Consider the following 17,959-nt stretch of genomic DNA (forward strand, 5'->3'; position numbering starts at 1 on the left):
GCTGGGTCTCCTCCTCTCTCCAGTGCCTGGCTTGAGGCCAGGATAGGCATTTGGTTCCAGGAACAAGAGTCACACACATCAGGGGCTGCTGTAAGTTGGGGAGGAGGCCACGCCTCCTCTCTTTCTCATGAGAATCTTTTATTTGCCCCAACTGAAGGGTGGGCACGGGGTGTTAAATAAGAACTGGAATAGGCGGGGACACTGTACAGAGGGGCCCAGGAAGGGGGCTGGTGGGTGGGTAGCAGTTCAGTGCACCTGAGGCTGGGGATGTCCGTGGCAGAGCCCTCCTGGTGGCTCAGGAGGGGGGCCCAGCTTCTCTGCTTCCTGTTCCACCGACTGGCTCCCGTATGCACTGTCCTCCTTCACCTCTGCTGGGGGAGTGGACACGGGGAAGGGCATAGGGAAGAGTCAAGGCTTCAGGCCTCCCACTCTCCAAGCCCAGATCCACCTTTCAGGTAGGGCCCCTTTACCTGTGCTAGGCAGCTTTTCTCGGGTCTCAGGACCCCTCAGGAGCCTCACTCCCTCCTCCAGGCCCATGTCAGACAGGGCATCCAGCAGGCCCGCCAGGTCCCCACCAGCCAGCTGAGAAGAAGGAAGCGGCATAAGACTTGAGTTATGGTTAGGGTGTGGTGTCCCCAAAGAAGCACCAGAGATCTGAGACTGGGGCATGGAGCACAGGACGGGGACTGACTGACCTTGTAACTGCGTAGGAGACTGCCACTGGGTGAGGCCGTCTTTCGATACGTGTCCACCAGACTGCGCAGACCCAGCCGTTCTGCCAGCTCTGCCCAGCTGCCCTGGGCTCCTGGCCCGTCTAGCAGATGCTCCAGGTTCTGTAGGACTGTATCCTCAAGTGGCATCTCTGGCCCTGAAGGGGACACACACATAATATGTTAGTTACCCCCTGCAGATGGGCAAAAACACAGCTGAATGCCACCTTTCTCACATGGTAACCTGATAAGGCAGGAAGGGCCACTGGGGGCAATGGACGGAGAACAGGGATGGAGAAAGGGAGACCTCCTTGAGTGGCCCTGAAGGAGAAGAGACCTCTGTGAGCAGGGGTCTGGGGTCTGGCAATGGGTGGGGAGATCTCACCTGCAGGGCTAGGTGGGGTCAGGGGGGGCGCCATGGTGTCCTGAGCAGCATTTAGCAGCAAGGTCTTCACCTGGGGAGACAGCCTCAGCCTTGACTACCTCCCATCACAGTCCTTAAGCCCAGGTACCAAATACTCAGGACCCATCTATAAGCCCAGATGCCCCATCCCCTGGTACTTCTAGTCCCAGGCTGGCCTCACCTTGCTGCTGCGAGTGAGGTCAAGAGGTGTGTGGCCCCGAAAGCTGCCTCGGGTGTCCCTCTCAGGGCCCTCAGAATCTGAGTCACTACCAGAGGTGGGGGGGCGAAGGCAGTGGGCACAGGGGCTCCTCGTTCTCTGCATGGATGTCGGCACCTGAGTAAGGGGATAGTCGTGGAGAGGTACGACAGGAGCCCACATTAAGGATGCAAAGTGGGGGGACTGGGAGGCACCCCTTTCCTTACCCCCCAGCCCTATTCATATGCCCCTGAGAGTGAGACTGACCAGCCTTCAGAAGGAGGCGGGTGAGGGTCGGGGATCCCAGTCCAGCTGCCAGGTGTAGGGGCGTGTTTCCCGCAAAGGTACGGGCATTCACGTTGGCCCGGAGCTGTGGGGTGCAAAGGAGTGGTTGATCACAGCACCGACTGATTGGCTGTCCCTCCGCCACACCCTCCCCGTCCCTAGTCCCTCCACACCCTTGGCTCCATGCCTTCCACAATCCTCAGTCCCACCTTGGTGACCAGATGGGTGACCAACCCCAGCTCCTCCATTTCTGTGGCTAGATGCAGGGCTGTTCGGCCCCCCTGCCGCTCTGCAGCCTCCACTTCAGCCCCGTTGTCCACCAGCAGATCCAGGCACTCGGGGCTTCGGGCACGGACCGCCAAGTGTACTGGGTACAGCCCTAGTGACACAGGATGCTCAGCCTGCAGCTGTGCCCCCAATGTGACCCCTTGACCATCTGACCTCGATGCCTCATGTCCACTACAGGCACTCACCAGGTACCCTCCCTGGTCCCCACCCTTGCCCGCTGGTCCAGGTGATGAACTCACCTTCAAAGTCTGGCACGTGCAACAGTTGGGGCATGCTGGGAACCCCACTCCGCAGCAGGGTGCGCAGCAGGTCGGGGGCACTGGCACGTGCCCGGAGTGCCAGGTGCACGGCTGAGTCTCCATGCCGATCCAGCAGTGCTGGATCTGCGCCCACCTGCAGCAGGAAGCTCACCACGCTGGTCTGCCCGGTGATCACTGCCAGATGCAGGGGCGTCTGGGGAGGCAGGCAGAATGAGCCAGGCCTGCTCCTGGCCTAGACCCACCTGACTTCCAACCCCTACCCCCTCACCAATAGATGCCCCTCACCTGGTGCAGGTGGTTGGTGAGATTAACAACGCCGAGGTGCGGGGCGTGGTAGATGACGTGGGCTATTTGCTCAATGACGCTGGTCTGCCCGTGGATGATGGCCAAATGCAGCGGCCTGGGGGTTGGGGAGTGAGACTCTGGCCTAGCAAGCCCAGCAACTCAGCATCCTTCACTCTCAAAACCCCGCCACCTCCACAGTCTCTCTCCCTCGGCCCTGTCTAGCCCAGACATCTCCAAGGACATCGCTGCACCTGAACTTAATACTTCCGAGCACCTTTTGCGCTAAGTACGTACTGTTACTGTGCCCCTTTAAAGCTGAAGTGTGCAGAGATTAAGTATCTTGGACAGAACTAGAGCATAGCGAGGCCAGGCTTGAAACCGGGTCTGTACAACTCCAGAGCCCTGGCTCTTTTTAAGTCCCTTTCCCGCCCCGCACCCCAAGACCTTCCACCCGCGCCGAGCCCAGGACCCCGCCCGCCCGGCCGCCCGCCCTCCCACCTACGTGTCTCCGTTCTCGTCCTGCGCGGTCAGCAGGTGGCGCTGTCCCGCCAGCAGCGCGCGCGCGTCTGCCGTGACGCCGTAGTCGAGCAAGGCTCGGGCGCTGCGCTGTGCCAGGCCGAACAGGCGCGCGTTGTATTCCCGGGCTGGGGGCGACAGGGGGTGTGGGCGTGGGCTAGGTCCCCACCCGCAGCATCCCGACTGCCCGGATTCCCGAGGCCATACCTCGATGCAGCAGCTCTGGGGCCTGCTGTTCGCGCTGGAGGGTCCCGGAGGGGGCGCTCGGCTCTGCTGCTTCCTCCCCAGCATCCACGCTAGGCGCCTCGGAGGCCATCTGCGCCCCGCCCCCGCCTCCCGGGTAGCAGCCCATTGGGGCCGCACCGGACTGGTAGGGGCTGTAGGCCAAGGAGGAGGAGAAAAAGCCGAGGCTGCCACCTGTGGACACAGGCAGGACTGTGGGGAGGGGGCACCAGGAGGACTCTTCCAGATTTCTTCCCCCACAACTTTTCTCCCCTTTACCCCTCCCTCATCCATTCCCCTTCCTGCCACCAGCACTCACCTCCTCCTCCAGCTCCTCCATAACCCCCAGCCGAGCCCCCAGAGCCTCCACCCATGTGGGAGCCACCCCCAAAGGGCTGGGAGAAGGTGGGCAAGGCTTTCCTCCGCTTCCGCTGCACCTCCTCCTTGTCTGGGGGGGAGAGGCAAATGAGATGTTAAAACCCCAACTCACGTCTTGCCTCAAGAGCCCTGTCCCATGTTTGGTAATGGCCTTTCCCCTGAAAGCCCTCAGGCTGGCTCCTAGGGTCACCTCTTCCTGGGACCTTCCCTACTCCTGATTTGACTCATGGGTCCCCTGGTCTAGTTCTTGGGACCCTCCAGCCAAGCCCCCACCCTCCAGCCCCCCTGGGATCTTCAGCCCAGCTCCACCTTCCACCAGAGGATAATAGGTGAACTGTTTGGAGTCAGAGACATCCCCCCCACGCTTGCGTTTCAGTTGCAGGAACACGGTTACAGGACGCTCAATCTTCATCTTGTGATAGGGAGGTGTCCGGAACACAATGGCATACTAGGGGGAAGGAGAACATAAGGTGTATTAAGGGCTTGGCCTAGTTTGGGCCCAGGCCCAGCCCTGGCCCTAGGGTACCTGTTTGTGAACATCTGTGGGAGAGAAGTCCCCAAAGGCCTGCCATCCATTCTCATCATCCTCGTAGAACCGAACCTCAATGTCATCTACAGGGGAAATTGAAGTTTGGCCACAGCTCCTAGTAGAATCTCCAGGGCCATTTGTCCTGAAGCTGTCCCGGTCCCCAAGCTTGATACCCAACATCCCTAGCTCCCAGCCTAGGCTCCAGCCTCACCTTTCTGCACCTTGTCACAAAGCAGATAAACCTCATCTCCACCCCGCACAGAGCCAGCTGTCTTGTCCATTCGAGAAATCTTCAGGTTTGAGGCTCCAGGAGACTCTATGGAGATGGGATATCAATTACTTGAGAGGATATAATAGCCATGGTCCCAATTATGGAGCCAGGGGCTTTGTATTATCTGAACAACCCCAAGAGGTACAGGAACTGCTAGTATCTTCATTTACTCAAGATGGAAGCCACACTCAGAGAGGGAACATGACTTGCTCAAGATCACTCAGCTCATACATGGTGGGGCCAAGTTCAAACCCAGGCCTATCTGACTCCACAGTTCAGGGTTGCCCTCCATGCTCCCTCTGGCACCCAGGCCCCCAGGTGATCAGGATACTCACTGCTGTCATGGATGGGCTGAGAGATAACTGGCTTCAGGGGCAGAGAGAAGGAGCCATCACTGGCTCGAAGGAAGGCAGAAAAGCGCAGCCGCACAATGCTCAGATCCATCACCTTCTTTAGTTCCTTGGCCTCCTGCTCCAGCTCCCGACGCTCAGCCTCTGGGCAGCGGGCACACATGTGACCCCTGGACTCCTCCTCCTTCTCTACTCCTTCCATGACCACCTCCCATGACTCCCTCCATCTCCTCCATACCTGTAAGGCCCTGGGGCCTGGAGCGAAGCCGCTGTCTCTGAAGTTTTTGTATCATAATCTCCATCATGTTCTTCTTGGTCACATGCAGGACACCAAGGTTGTTAAATCTGGGGAGGGGAGGGGAGGAGTCAGAGGCCTTGCAGGCAGTTCTTTCCTCCTGAGGCACCCTCCCCACTGCCAGGGCTCAGCTCAGCCCTACTTCCTCTAGGAAGCTTTTCTAGTTTTCACTTGGGGCCTTGGGTTCTAGGGCCAACCAGGATCTCTCCCCTTGGTCAGATGCTAAGCTCACAGAGGTGGGCTGGGGCCTAGAACTGGCAAGCAATGAGGGGGCACACCAGTGGGGACCAGGGGTAGGGGGCACCTACTGGGCAGTCATGTCCTTGGGCCCCACAGACACTGCGCAGACCCCCAGCTCCGAGCATTGCTTGCCCACCAAACTGTGGGCGTGAGCACGAGGCGGGTCACTGTGTGTTACCAGGTCCACCTCGATCTTGGCCGGTCCCTCGTAGTTACAGATCTGTGAGGGGTGAGGGCTGTCAGTAATGCCCATGAACACACTGTCCACTAGCCCACCCTCCAGCACTATTCTGGCTCACCTTGACAGTGGGATAAGTCTTCCGACCCTTCTCGCTGGAGGCACCTGGCAGTCCTCCGTGGGAAGGGCCTTCACAGCCATATCGAAATCGGAAGCCTCGCTGAAGGTGCCAGGGCACAGTGACATTGTGACCAGGAGAGACACCACCCCCCCATCCCCCCCAGCCAGCAGTGACCATAATGACTGGATGTGTGTATCCTGAATCACAACCACACCACTGTGATCATCAGCAGCTAACCATCCCAACCCGAAGTGGGCCTGTGTCAGTTACCCTCCCTGTGGCCACCCAGCTGCAACTACCCCACTCGCCTCCAAAGCTGAAGCCATCCCACACTATCCCTTCCACTCGCTCACCTGCTTAGGCTGTTCCACGATCACCAGGTAGGGGCCATCAGCTGGGGACAGAGGGGCCTTGCTGAGCCAGGATCTCTGAGCCCATTCCCAAGGCAGAGGGCACATGCTCCTCCCTTCCCCTCCCTCCAAGACAAGGGGAGGTCAGGGGACTTACTAACCTGTCTCTGGGGGCTGGCTCCTTGGGCTGCACATGGACGGGTTGAATTTGAAATCGTCATATTCAATGATGCCATCCAGACCCTGGTTTGGAGACAGACTGGGGTGGCAGCTGATTCTGAGCCACCCCCGAGCCCTCCACCTCTCAGCTCTGTAAGCCCTCAGTAATGACTCCCTCTCTCCTCCCCAGGCCCATATGAAAGCTCCTACTGTAAAGCAGTTTGTAGACAGACTGACTGACAGGCAGGGTGAGATAATCTGAGGACATTACAGGCGTCGGGGAGTAGATGGCACTCTGAAAGACGGCAGACAAGCAGACAGGCACGGGGGGGCAGACGGCCGGCTTTGGGGCCAGGCGGCGTGACTCACTGGGTCGTAGCAACTGTCCATGTCTCTGGGCTAGGCCCGGCTCTGTCCGGTGGCTTCGGCGGGTCCTGTTCCCCAGAGTTTCAGGCGCCCGCCTTAGGTGGGGAGGAGTGGCGGGGGTAGGGAGAGACAGATCAGGACGGGAGGTGGGGGAAGAGGGGGGCCCAAATTTGGGGGAGGGTCCGATCTCCTCCAGCTACCCGTCCGGGTGTGGCGGGCAAGCTCCGGTGGAGGGCGAAATCTGGAGCTGGGCTGGGCCGGGCCGGGGAAGGGGCAGGAAAGTTAGAACAGCTTAGGAAAGTCCCGAAAATACCAGGGGGAGGCGGGGCCGGAGGGGGCGGGCCTGGAAATGACGCCACTGGCCGCGCCCCCGAGGCGGGAGGGGCTCGAGGTCTTCTCGCTGGCCTGCGGGCGCCCGCAGCATCTCTACAAGCAGAGGAGCGGCCAGACCCAGAGAAGGCCCCGCGGGGTTGGGGGGCCACCTTCTCCCTCCAGAGCAGGCGCCAGGGACTGGAGGGTCTTTCAAGGCCGGGGGAGGCTACTAGTCCGGGGCCAGGCCCTCCTCCCGTCCCCTTCCCCTCCCCCGTCCTGGAGCAACCTCGGGATTTTCTACTCCGAGAGAGGCCACGGCTGATTCACCCCGGGGGGTTTTGGGGGGATATTCCTACTGTAAGAAGGCCTCCTACCCGAAGGCCTGTAGGCGGGGGCTCTTCCCAGTCGGGGGCCCCGGGGTTCTGCCCCGAGAACCGGTCTCTGGGGCCACGGGGCGGCGGGAGGAAAGGTGTCTCCTCCTTGGGATGGGTTCCTCTATTCCCTCTCCCCGAAACATCTGTACAGCCGTTGATTCCCACACCGCACCTGCTTTGGGGGCCCACGCCCCCCCCAGTCCCATAGCCGTGTGTAATGCATGTATGTGTCTGCATCACAGGTGTACAAGTGTGTTTCGGCCCATGTGCTTGTGTGTGCATGGTGTGAACATGCGTGTACAGGTGAGCGTCCTTAAACTAATCAGTGTGGACACATGTCTGAGCATGTATGTAAGGGCACAGGTGAACATATCTTTGAGTTTCTGCGTGAAGGGTATGGGTCCAGGCACCTGTGCACGGGTGAGTGTGTTTTGCGTGTGCATGTGTGTGCGAGTCTGAATGCATGGACGACCCTGTGCACCCGCCGGCATATGTGTAGATGTACGTACGGCCCACGTCTTTGTACAGGGATATTGATGTGTATCCGCGTGTCTTGTTCGTGTGCGTGCTCTCTGGAGTGTGCAGATGCCGCTCTTAAGCTCTGGGGCTCGGTCAGCTAAGGGCCTTCCTCCTGCCCTTCCCAGCGTCCCGCCACCCAGGGGTCTGAACCCAGCCACTCACCGCGGCGGCGTCTCCGGTTCCGGATTATCTCTCTGCCCGACCCACCTCGGACGGGTCGCGACACCTCTCCAACCACCAGGACTCCAGCCGGGAAAGCCCCTTTTCGGCCCCCGGGAGGGGGGAATTCCCGTGACGTTTCCGTGCGTCACTCGCCGTGCCCTTTTTTATTGGCTGAAAGTTTAAGTCCCGGACTCGCGCAACCAATCAGGAGTGACTCAGGCAGCCCCTTAGAGGAGAAATATTCGCGCAGCGCGGGAAGCAGAAGTGAGAATGATTCTCAGTTAGGCGCTGGCTCTGGCCTGGGGACCAGTCCGCTGCGGGATCCGCTGACCGAGTGCCATTCCCCAGTCGAAGGACCCGGCTCCAGTCTCCTCACCCACCCAGGCCTGTCCTAGCCGGCTGGCAGCCCCCGCTGCTGCTCGGCTTTATGGTGCGCCTAATGCTTGGCCACTTCTGAAGCCGGGGAACCCCAAGGGGAAGCTGGTTTGCCTCAGCCCTCTGGTCCCCCGCCCGGAGCGGGGCCCCGCTGCCGGGAAGACTTAGGGGAAGAGGAAGGAAGTTGATCTTGCAGTCGGTTCCAGAGTGCCATCTGGTGGCCCCTCTGGAGCCGCGAGGAGACTCCGTAATCCTCTCTTAATCAGTCTTCCCTGGAAGAGACAATCTGTACCTAAAACTGGTTCTATAAATGGCAGGTTAACAGCTGGCCAGACTTTCAGACCTGAACTCAGGTCTGCGCCGTGTAAGGGAAATGAATTGTTTATTTATTTGGGAGACTCAGGCCTTGCTCATCGATCACGGAGATTTGGAATATTAGAATGGAAAAGGCATCCAAAATTAATAGTTCAAACTTCCTCCGATGTAGGAAATTGCCTTTTATACAGTTTCCAATGTCCGCTTCGACCTTTCTAGTGGCAGCAAGGTCAGTACAGAGTTTCACAAAGTACTGAACTCCGAGGCTGGACATTTCTGGTTGGTAGAATTTCTTTTTAGGAGGTGCCATGAGTAATCTCCATTCTTGGAGGCGTCCTCCCTTCGGCTCACCGAGGTAGAACACAGGCTGTTGTTTCAGATCTTTCCTGCAACTTGCCCCTGACCTTAATAATGGAATTACAGGCCTGCAGTAGCTCTACATAAAGGGAGACTATTATGGCCCTTGATTTGGGCTATTTTCTGTCACTTCCCCCTCTTCATGTTGCCTGCAAATGGAATGTGCCAGATACTGTGTTAAGATACTTTAGTATAAATTCTTATTCTTCCTCCCAGCAGCACATAGGAGTAAATATTACCTTTACTGATAAAGAAATTAAGCCTCAGAGAGGTGAAGTAACACAACCAAATACACAGCTAGAAAGGGACAGAGTGAGAATCAAACCCAGTCTCTTAACTCTAGGACAAAGCTCTTTCCCCTAAATTTGTATAAAACAAAGAAGGCCTTTCCACCACACTGTGGGCCTCCAAATAATTTGTCAGAATCCAGGGATATTGTCTACTACATTCCGCTGGTAAATCAGACCCATAACCGTTAAATTAAAATGGAATGAGGTTAGATTGGTGTACTACAACTTAGTGAACCTGTGCTAGTTACCATTGATTACAACTGTCCTTTCAAAGTGCTCATAAATCAACAGCTGAAATTGTCATGAACACTTCTAGTCTCCAAAATGTCTCTAAAAGCAACCCTAGGGGTTGAGCTATTCTTTTTAATTTAATTAATTAATTAATTAATTTATTGGCTGCGTTGGGTCTTCCGTTGCTGCGCGCGGGCTTTCTCTAGTTGCAGCGAGCAGGGGCTACTCTTCGCTGCGGTGCGAGGGCTTCTCATTGCGGTGGCTTCTCTTGTTGCGGAACACAGGTTCTAGGCACGCAGGCTTCAGTAGTTGTGGCACATGGGCTTCAGTAGTTGTGGCTCACGGGCTCAAGAGCGCAGGCTCAGTAGTTGTGGCACACGGGCTTAGTTGCTCCGCGGCATGTGGGATCTTTCCGGACCAGGGCTCGAACCCATGTCCCCTGCATTGGCAGGCGGATTCTTAACCACTGCGCCACCAGGGAAGCCCAAGGGGTTGAGCTATTCTAATTATAAGATTCTGAGCTGTAATTTCTATTTATTTATTTATTTGTTTGTTTATTTTTGGCTGCATTGGGTCTTCGTTGCTGCACGCAGCCTTTCTCTATTTGCAGCGAGCAGGGGCTACTCTTCGTTGCAGTGCGCAGGCTTCTCATTGCAGTGGCTTCTCTTGTGGAGCATGAGCTCTAGGTGCACAGGCTTCAGTAGTTGTGGCTTGCAGGCTGTAGAGCACAGGCTCAGTAGTTGTGGCGCATGGGCTTAGTTGTTCCGTGGCATGTGGGATCTTCCCGGACCAGGGCTTGAACCCATGTCCCCTGAACTGGCAGGTGGATTCTTAACCACTGCGCCACCAGGGAAGCTGTAGTTTATCTGGAGATTTAAAAAAAGAAAAACCTTTATCATAGAAAGTTTCAAACATATATAGTGGAGAAAATAGTATAATGAATCCCCATGTACTCATCAGTCAGCTCCAACAATTCCCAGTGTTGGCCTGGAGATTTTAACTGACTCAAAGTTTATTGTTAGTTGCTATAGCCTCATCTATCTGGACTTAAGAAACCTCTTCATTGTTTGTTTCACTAACTTCCAACCTAATGATTATCTCTGTTTCTGTACCCAGGCCTAGCACTACTGCTGGCCCAGAAGAGAGGCACCATAAATTCACTCCATTCATTCACCAATAAATAGGGAGGGCCTATTCTAGAAATCAGTGTCCCTATTTGAAGACAAAAATCAAATGGTTGTATCATATGTCAGTTGGTGGTAAGTGCTACAGAGAAAAATAAAGTAGTAAGAGTATAGAGAGTGACAAGTGTTTTCTGTGTAGCAGTCAGGAAGTCTCCTCTGATGAGGTAACATTTGAACAGTGACTTGAAAAAAGTGAGGGGGTGAGTTATGTGGATATCTGAGGGAAGAGCATTCCAGGCGGACGCACCAGTAGTGTAAAGGTCTGATACAAATGCGTTTGGTATATTTGAGGACCAGCAAGAAGGTTAGATAGGTAGGTGAGAAAAAGTAAGAACTTTGGATTTTATGCTGAATGAGATGGAAATCCATTTGAGGGTTTTGGGCAGTGGAGTGAAAATGATATGACATGTGTTAAAAGTATCCATTTGGCTGCTGTGTGGAGAGTAAAGGGTAGAGAGTATGGGACTAGAATGAAGGAGGGAGACCAGTAGTCCAATAGATGGTGGCTTAGACTTGGGTGGTAGTAGGTGAGGGTGGGAGAAGTAGTCACATTCTAGATAGATTTGAAAGACAGAAGCAACAAGACTTGCTGAGGGGTTGGGTGTGGGATATGGGTGGTGGGGAGTGGGCATTGGTATAAGAACCTAGAAGAGATGAGGGGTAGTTGTACATAAAGTCAGAGTAATGGATGGTATTTAAAGTTTCGACAGTGGACATCACCCCACGATTGAATGTGGAGAAAAGAAGTTGACAAGCACTGAGCCCTGGGGCATTCTTTTTTTTTGGCAGCGTTGGGTCTTTGCTGCTGCGCGCGGGCTTTCTCTAGTTGCGGCGAGTAGGGGCTACTCTTCGTTGCGGTGCACTGGCTTATCATTGCGGTGGCTTCTCTTCTTGAGGAGCACGGGCTCTAGATGCACAGTAGCTTCAGTAATTGTGGTGCATGGGCTCAATAGTTGTAGCACGCAGGCTCTGTAGTTGTGGCTCATGGGCTCAGTAGTTGTGGCTCACGGGCTTAGTTGCTCTGCAGCATGTGGGATCTTCCAGGACCAGGGCTCAGACCTGTGTCCCCTGCATGGGCAGGCGGATTCTTAACCACTGCACCCCACCACTACAACTTTTGAGCTGAGGAAGTGTCATAGGAAAGACCATGGGATTTAGAGTGAGACAGACCTGGGTTTGAATCCCAGCTCCCTAACTTCCCAGGAATTTGGCCTCTCTGAACCTGTTGCCTCATCTGTAGGAGGAGTAAATACCTCTACAAGGTTGGATAAGCAGTGCACTTAATATTGACATATATTGGTGTTCCAACAATGTCACTTCTCCATGTTAGGGTCTTAAAAGTCTCTAGCTTTCCTCTGGACTTTTTGAAACCTGCTATCCTAGAGTTCTTATAGGCGACATCATTAAGACCAGCATTTCCCTTCAGATTATTCTATTACTTTCCCACAAGTTTTGTCACTTCCACATCATCAGCCATTCTTTGTTGGTCAGAATTAAGGCCTGAATATTAGTTCTTCTTGTAGTTTCCCTTGCCTGACAGAGACAACACTGTCAACTACACAAGTCACGTGTGTGTCAGTTGATCTTTCTATAACAGAATGAGACTTCCGACATTTTTCTTTGCTTGCCAGCGGGGAAGTGTTCAGTTTGCAATTACTCCAGCTTCTTTCCTAATATTTGCAGACCGAGGGATACAGACTTTTCATATTCCTTTGTTCATAGGATGGCCTTCAGATTTCTACACAGTAGTCAATGTTGTTTCCCCCATAGGGAAACAGAAGCTTCTGAAGGCAGAGCTGTGGGGCTCAGGAGGGAGAACAGAGATGTTATAGCTGAAGCCAATGGCCCTAGTGTTAACCTGACTGTAGTTCCGGGCTTTTCTGCACTCATACAGAAATGTGCAAAGGAGGAGTGCAGTCTTACTCCTAATTTTCCCAGGGGCAAGGCTTCTAGTTAGTGTGGAAAGCAGGCATGGTCTGGACTACTTGCAGAAGGAAGGGAAGAGGGAGAAACTAGTGTAAGAGCTACAGGACTCATGTCAGTATTGGTCCACATCAGGCTGTTTCCATTTCCAAAGCACCCGAGGGAGGCACTTACAGACATCCAGACCCAGCAACATCCACGTGGTTGTGCTGAACAAAGGGAAGCCCAAGGTGCTGAACGATTACATAGATATCTAGGCTCAATGAAGAGGTGAGTGCCCCTAACTCTCCATGAGGGAGGCCAGCTGGTAGTACAGCAGGTACCACTCTCTGCCCTCCCTTCCCCCGGGGGGAAGAGACCATGGTGAAGGAGGATGCCAAGATGATGGAGATGCTTCACTTGGGAAAGCTTAATAGTATTCTGCATCACACCCACAGTACCTCACCCCTGTAGGGGCCACACTGCCTGCACCATCCACACTCCCACTTGTCTTACCCTGACGCAAAGGGAAAGAAGGGGAGGGGTTCTCTAATCATGCTGCAGTGACTGGGGTGGATGGAGGCTGTGGGATGGGAAGAAATTTTCCCTCCTCAGTTCCGGGCCAAAATGAATGCCGTGTGTCCAGAAACACATGATCACAGCTATGGGCAAGATAGCCTCCCACCCCTTAAGCCCCATGGGCTCCTCTGTGCTCCTGGGACTATGAGGCACATCTGAGGGAAGACTTCTGAATACCTACAGCTCAGCTCTGGTTCACCTTCCCTTTGATCCCAGCCTAGGCCGTCACGGTTATCTCCGATGGAGTAGTTAGGGAAGAGGACAACTGCCAACCCCCTAGCGCATCCCTGGTGCTAAGGGGGCACTGCTGTGATGGTGGTGGTGGGGCAGCAGCAGTGAAGGAATCCTGACTGCGTCCTGGCGTCTGGCTGGCTGGTGACCAGGGGCCACGTGGGCCAGACTGTTGGTAGGCTCGGTCTCATTTCTGTTCATGTGATGGCCTGGGTATCCCAAAACATGGTACCCACAAGCTCAAGAAGGAAACCAGAAGAAAAGGCAATGATGTTGGTACTAAGACATTTATTACATCATAAAAAATCCATTGTTGTCCTGTTTTTCCATATGTACATGCTCCTGTGGACAGTCCCTCTGTCCAGCCCCACCTGCCCACCCTCCATGGCGCCAATCAACTCTCCAAACTGACCAACTAATTAATAAAAGAGGAAGAACTAGAGGAGGTGGCCCAGGGCTGATGGGAGTGGGGTTGGGAGAGGGAAACAAAGTGCAGAGTGGTTGGCTTGGCTCTCGATGCCTGACCACGGGCAGGAGGAGCACAAGGGTGGGCACTGCAGGGTTGGTACAGTGATGCCTCCCCGAGCTGCCAGGCTGCAGGTGATACCTGAGTGTGCTCTCAGGTTGGACTCCCAGGAATGGAGAGCAGAGGAGGAAGGTCCCACAGACTGACTGTGGGTCCCAGGAGGGGCTATAAAAGTTCTTTTTCGGGTCCCCATCCAAGTAGCAGTGATAGCAGCTTGGGTTGGGACTGAAGAATTTGCGGCCCCTGGGACAGCTGAGAGGTGGGCCAGGGACAGCCTGGTAGGAAGTACTAGTCCTGATCGCTGAGGGGCCTGCCTTAGTTGACCTCAGAGGTGGGCAGGGGGTCTGTGGGGCGGGGTGTGGCCAGGAGGGGCACAGGTGAGGTGGCCTCGATGAGAGCGGGGTTGAGTATGATAGGCAGAGTCATGGGGGGCACGCCCACCTGCAGTGGGGAGGCCAAGGGCTGCAGGATCAGTGGGGGCTGAGCCAGGGGTGGAGGCCCATCCGGGGTAGGGCTCAGCCTGCTGGGGCTGGATGCCACTGGTGATCCAGAGGAGCTGCTGTTGGCAGGTCGGGGGCCCTCGGGCTTCTCAAAGTCTAGAGGGAAAGCAAGGTGGCTGCAGTCAGACTCCCTCACATTCTGCAGCTAGTTTACCAAACTTCTGCTCCTCCCATTCCTGTAAGCAAAATGACTCCTCCCAGTCTACATAGTTGAGAGTCTCTGCTCAAAACTTATTCCAGTGTCCAGCTACCTTATATCTACCCTTTATCTCCTTTGCTGTACCTCCAGTAGGTTAATTTTTGGTCTGGTCTTTATTGGAATTCCTGAAGGGCAACCTCTGCATATTCATTCCAAGTCCCTGATCCAGCCTCCTTTTCTGAAGCCTGAAAATCCCAGGCAGCTAGCTCATCATAGCTGACCTGGCCCTGCTATTTCCCATAAGAAGAGCAGGTGAACAGGATCTTCTGGTTCTTTCCTTCCCCTGGCTCACAGCCCATGCTCAGCAGCAATCTCAAAGTACTCCGGGCCTCCTTGACTTCCTGTTTGACATCCAGCAAACTCGCTCAGAGGGACTCACCACAGGTCCCCAGCTCAGAGGGCATCTCTGGGGGAGGTGGATGGCCAGGTGTCCTGGTGTCACCAGCAGCAGGAGTCAGGTGGGCTGAGGCCAGAGGTTTTGGGGCATGAGGCTCCATGGGCACAGGGTCTGGGGAGGGTAGAGAATCCAGATGGCAGCTCTCGGTGCTTTCTTTCAACTAGAGTCCTGGCTACCCACTAGACTTCCCACCCACCCCGGGCACAGAGAACTAATTGTTAGCTCCAGACTCTCTTTGATGAAGTTGGTCGGAGCCCCCTACCCTGGATGACAGTCTGCTTGAAGAGCTCATCTCGTAGGTGGGGCAGGAAACAGTCAATGCGCTCCCAGGTGATCTCCCAGAGGGCTGAGGGGCTGCCTCCTCGGGCATCCGCACTGTGGAAAATCTCTGCTGTGTCCATCACCAGGAGCATGTTCTTCAGAGACTCAGGGATGGCCTCTGACTGCAGGTGGCAGTGGGGCCATGAGAATGGGAAAGAGGGCATGGGGGGTTATGGTAAGGAGAAGGCAGCCACCAAGGGGGAAACAGCAAGTCTTCCCAGAAGATGGGAGAGGAAGTAGGCAGCTGGAGTTGGGCTGAGGCAGAACGTACCAGTAAGTCACTGGAGCCTGCGTGCATGTACTTGTCCATGAAATCCAGGATGGTCAGCCAGAGGGCCGCAAAGGTAGAGAGCGACAGCAGTGGAGACAGGTGCTGCAGGAAGACCTATGGCCCCCCAGCCCCTTTCAGCCAAGAGTAGGGTAGGAGCCTTCTGCACCCCTCTCCAAGGGTGGGAGGCAAGCCTGCCCTATCTTGTGTGGGAATCCTGGATCAGAGACTCCTCTGAATTCCAAAATCCTCCCAGGTCCCTGGGTCCTGCTGAGTCTCCATAGCTGGGGGTCCTAAGCACCTACATTACATCTCTAGGTCCTCCCAGCAGCCTTGGCTTCCCTGCTTGCGAAGAGGCAGGCGTGGGGAGAGTGGGTGGGTGTAGGGTGGTGAGCAGTACCTTAGAGAGCAGGGTGGAAGCCCTCATCCGGGTCTCCTCCATCCCGCCCACATCTGCAGGGCTGATGTTTTCCAAGAGCTTGGTCAGTAGAGGAAACAGCACCTGGTGGGTAAGAAGCCAACATCTCCCTAGCAGGGTCAGGTGGAAGCCTTGTCCACCTGACCCTGGGCTGCGGTGGATGGGTACAGAGCAGGAGGGAAGGTCTGATACAGGCTGAGGATTGACATCAGGGGCTCTTCAAGCTGCTTGGCTCTCCTTGTCTTTAGGATTTGCACTTTACCTTAAGACCAGAGGGAAGTCCTACCTTGTTAAAACAGGACTCCCATTCCAGGGCATCTAACTTTTGCAGATCATGTACCAGTAGTGCTCGCTGCAGATAGGTCAGTGCCTGCATCCGCACCTGGCGCCGGGCATCACAGCACAGGCAGGCAATGCCTGAGAATGAGAACAGGCTCAGGATCCTTTGGGCATCCTGATCCTGGTACTTTCCAAGCGCCAGCTCCACCTCTGCCCCTGCCCTGCCTGCTCCCCTAAGGTTTACCCTGAAGTAAAGGGCACCAACAGTGGGCCCAGAGGGTGCGTGAATCCGCTTCGATCTTCCGGCCTCCTGTGTCCAGGTGGCGCTGCTCCTCCGCCCATGAGCTGTAGATAGAGGCTGCCCTTGTGTGTAGGGTGTGCATCAGGTCTAGCAACTGGGGTCACAGGAGGGGCAGGACATGAATGGGGTTAGGTCTGGTAGATCCCCTCCTCATCAGCCCACTCCCACTGTCCCTGACTGAGTCCTCAAGGGAGTCCCTAGTACCGATCACACCATACTCCACCCCTCTCACCACTCCCTTCTCCTCAACTTTATGAGCTGTTTGTCCTAGTCCTGATCAGTGTTTCCCAAAGATGGGTATTACTCCTAGTAGCGGGGACTTGAGGAGGTGTGTGGACTAAGTATTTAATAACACAATTACACAGTGAGAAAGGTACTTTTTCACACTTTCTGATGACAGATAAAGCCTCACCTTGTTAATCTCATTTTAAAAACAGCAAACCTCAGGCTCAGAGGCTTTGATAGGCAACAGTGTCTGGCCAGATTTAATAATTTTTTGTTTTCGTAATTTTTCTAAGGTTATTCTATTTAAAACAATTAATTCTCCATTTATTTAGTGATGTAAAGTCTGGTCATAAAATAAATTTTATATGTCCTGAATAGACAACAGAATAACTCTGGAAGGATAAACAAGAAACTGATGGCAGTGATTGCCTCTGGTAAGGGGAACTTAGCAGCTGGGGACGGGAAATGAATGGGACTTTTACCTGCTTACCCTTTTGTACCTTTTGAACTCTGTGCTATGTGCATTTGAATTACTTATTTCAAAAACAAACTAATTTTAGGGCTTCCCTGGTGGCGCAGTGGTTGAGAATCTGCCTGCCAGTGCAGGGGACACGGGTTCGAGCCCTGGTCTGGGAAGATCCCACATGCCGCGGAGCAACTAGGCCCGTGAGCCACAACTACTGAGCCTGCGCGTCTGGAGCCTGTGCTCCGCAACAAGAGAGGCCGCGATAGTGAGAGGCCCACGCACCGCGATGAAGAGTGGCCCCCACTCGCCACAACTAGAGAAAGCCCTCGCACAGAAACGAAGACCCAACACAGCCAAAAAAAAAAAAAAAAAAAAAAAAAAAAAAAAAAAAAAAAACAAAAAAAAACACAAAAAAAAAACTAATTTTAAAATGAAGCAAGCAAAGACTTACAGGCGGTCCTGGACAGGGGGGCACTGTGGGGACGCTGGCTGAGGCCCTGGCTGGAACACAGGCCCTTCCTTTCTGCCCTGGCTGTCCCTGGCCCCACCAAGACTCCCAATGTCAGGTACCGGGAGAGGAGAGGAAGTAAAGGGTGCCATACTTACGTCCTGACTGACCTGTAAAGACACCGTATGGTAGCTGGCAGGCACACCTTCGTCCTCATCGTCATCACTATGCCCACCCCGAGTGGCATGTTGGCTGGAGGTTCGAGGCCGCCGAAGCATGGAGCCTTCCTTGGATTTCTTCTTGAAGCGGTTCCCTTTGCTGTCATACTTGTGACTCTTGCCACGTTTCTCCTGGGACTTGCACCCTGAGCAGGGCCAG

General features: G+C 54.7%; 2 protein-coding genes across 13 annotated transcripts in view; both read right to left on the minus strand.

The window, feature by feature from the left end:
- Positions 1 to 86: 86 nt before the first annotated feature.
- Positions 87 to 6,954, minus strand: NFKB2 (nuclear factor kappa B subunit 2). Its single transcript, XM_036829565.1, is given in 23 exon segments — positions 87 to 371; positions 471 to 582; positions 696 to 868; positions 1,096 to 1,165; positions 1,295 to 1,396; positions 1,398 to 1,447; positions 1,577 to 1,679; positions 1,804 to 1,973; positions 2,122 to 2,335; positions 2,428 to 2,542; positions 2,930 to 3,071; positions 3,151 to 3,360; positions 3,485 to 3,613; positions 3,853 to 3,991; positions 4,070 to 4,155; positions 4,284 to 4,388; positions 4,679 to 4,837; positions 4,932 to 5,038; positions 5,297 to 5,448; positions 5,528 to 5,626; positions 5,881 to 5,921; positions 6,039 to 6,120; positions 6,406 to 6,954. Coding segments are annotated over 23 exon segments (2,706 nt in total). The 5' UTR covers positions 6,427 to 6,954; the 3' UTR covers positions 87 to 246.
- Positions 6,955 to 13,504: 6,550 nt separating this feature from the next.
- GBF1 (golgi brefeldin A resistant guanine nucleotide exchange factor 1) overlaps positions 13,505 to 17,959 on the minus strand; it is a 123,774-nt gene continuing 119,319 nt past the window's right edge. For 9 of the 12 annotated variants that reach the window (XM_036828154.1, XM_036828145.1, XM_036828151.1 and 6 more), the window contains 8 exons: positions 17,740 to 17,945; positions 16,386 to 16,536; positions 16,149 to 16,279; positions 15,845 to 15,946; positions 15,448 to 15,561; positions 15,118 to 15,298; positions 14,838 to 14,966; positions 13,505 to 14,355 (listed from right to left, as the gene is read on the minus strand). In XM_036828154.1, the coding sequence (XP_036684049.1) occupies positions 14,075 to 14,355; positions 14,838 to 14,966; positions 15,118 to 15,298; positions 15,448 to 15,561; positions 15,845 to 15,946; positions 16,149 to 16,279; positions 16,386 to 16,536; positions 17,740 to 17,945 (1,295 nt within the window). In that variant the 3' untranslated portion in view covers positions 13,505 to 14,074. The remainder of the gene's footprint in view (positions 14,356 to 14,837; positions 14,967 to 15,117; positions 15,299 to 15,447; positions 15,562 to 15,844; positions 15,947 to 16,148; positions 16,280 to 16,385; positions 16,537 to 17,739; positions 17,946 to 17,959) is intronic. The other 3 variants (XM_036828153.1, XM_036828152.1, XM_036828147.1) reach the window with 1 other exon arrangement.

This window comes from Balaenoptera musculus, chromosome 16 (genome assembly GCF_009873245.2).
Source record: "Balaenoptera musculus isolate JJ_BM4_2016_0621 chromosome 16, mBalMus1.pri.v3, whole genome shotgun sequence".
In the NCBI taxonomy this organism is placed as follows: Eukaryota; Metazoa; Chordata; class Mammalia; order Artiodactyla; family Balaenopteridae; genus Balaenoptera; species Balaenoptera musculus.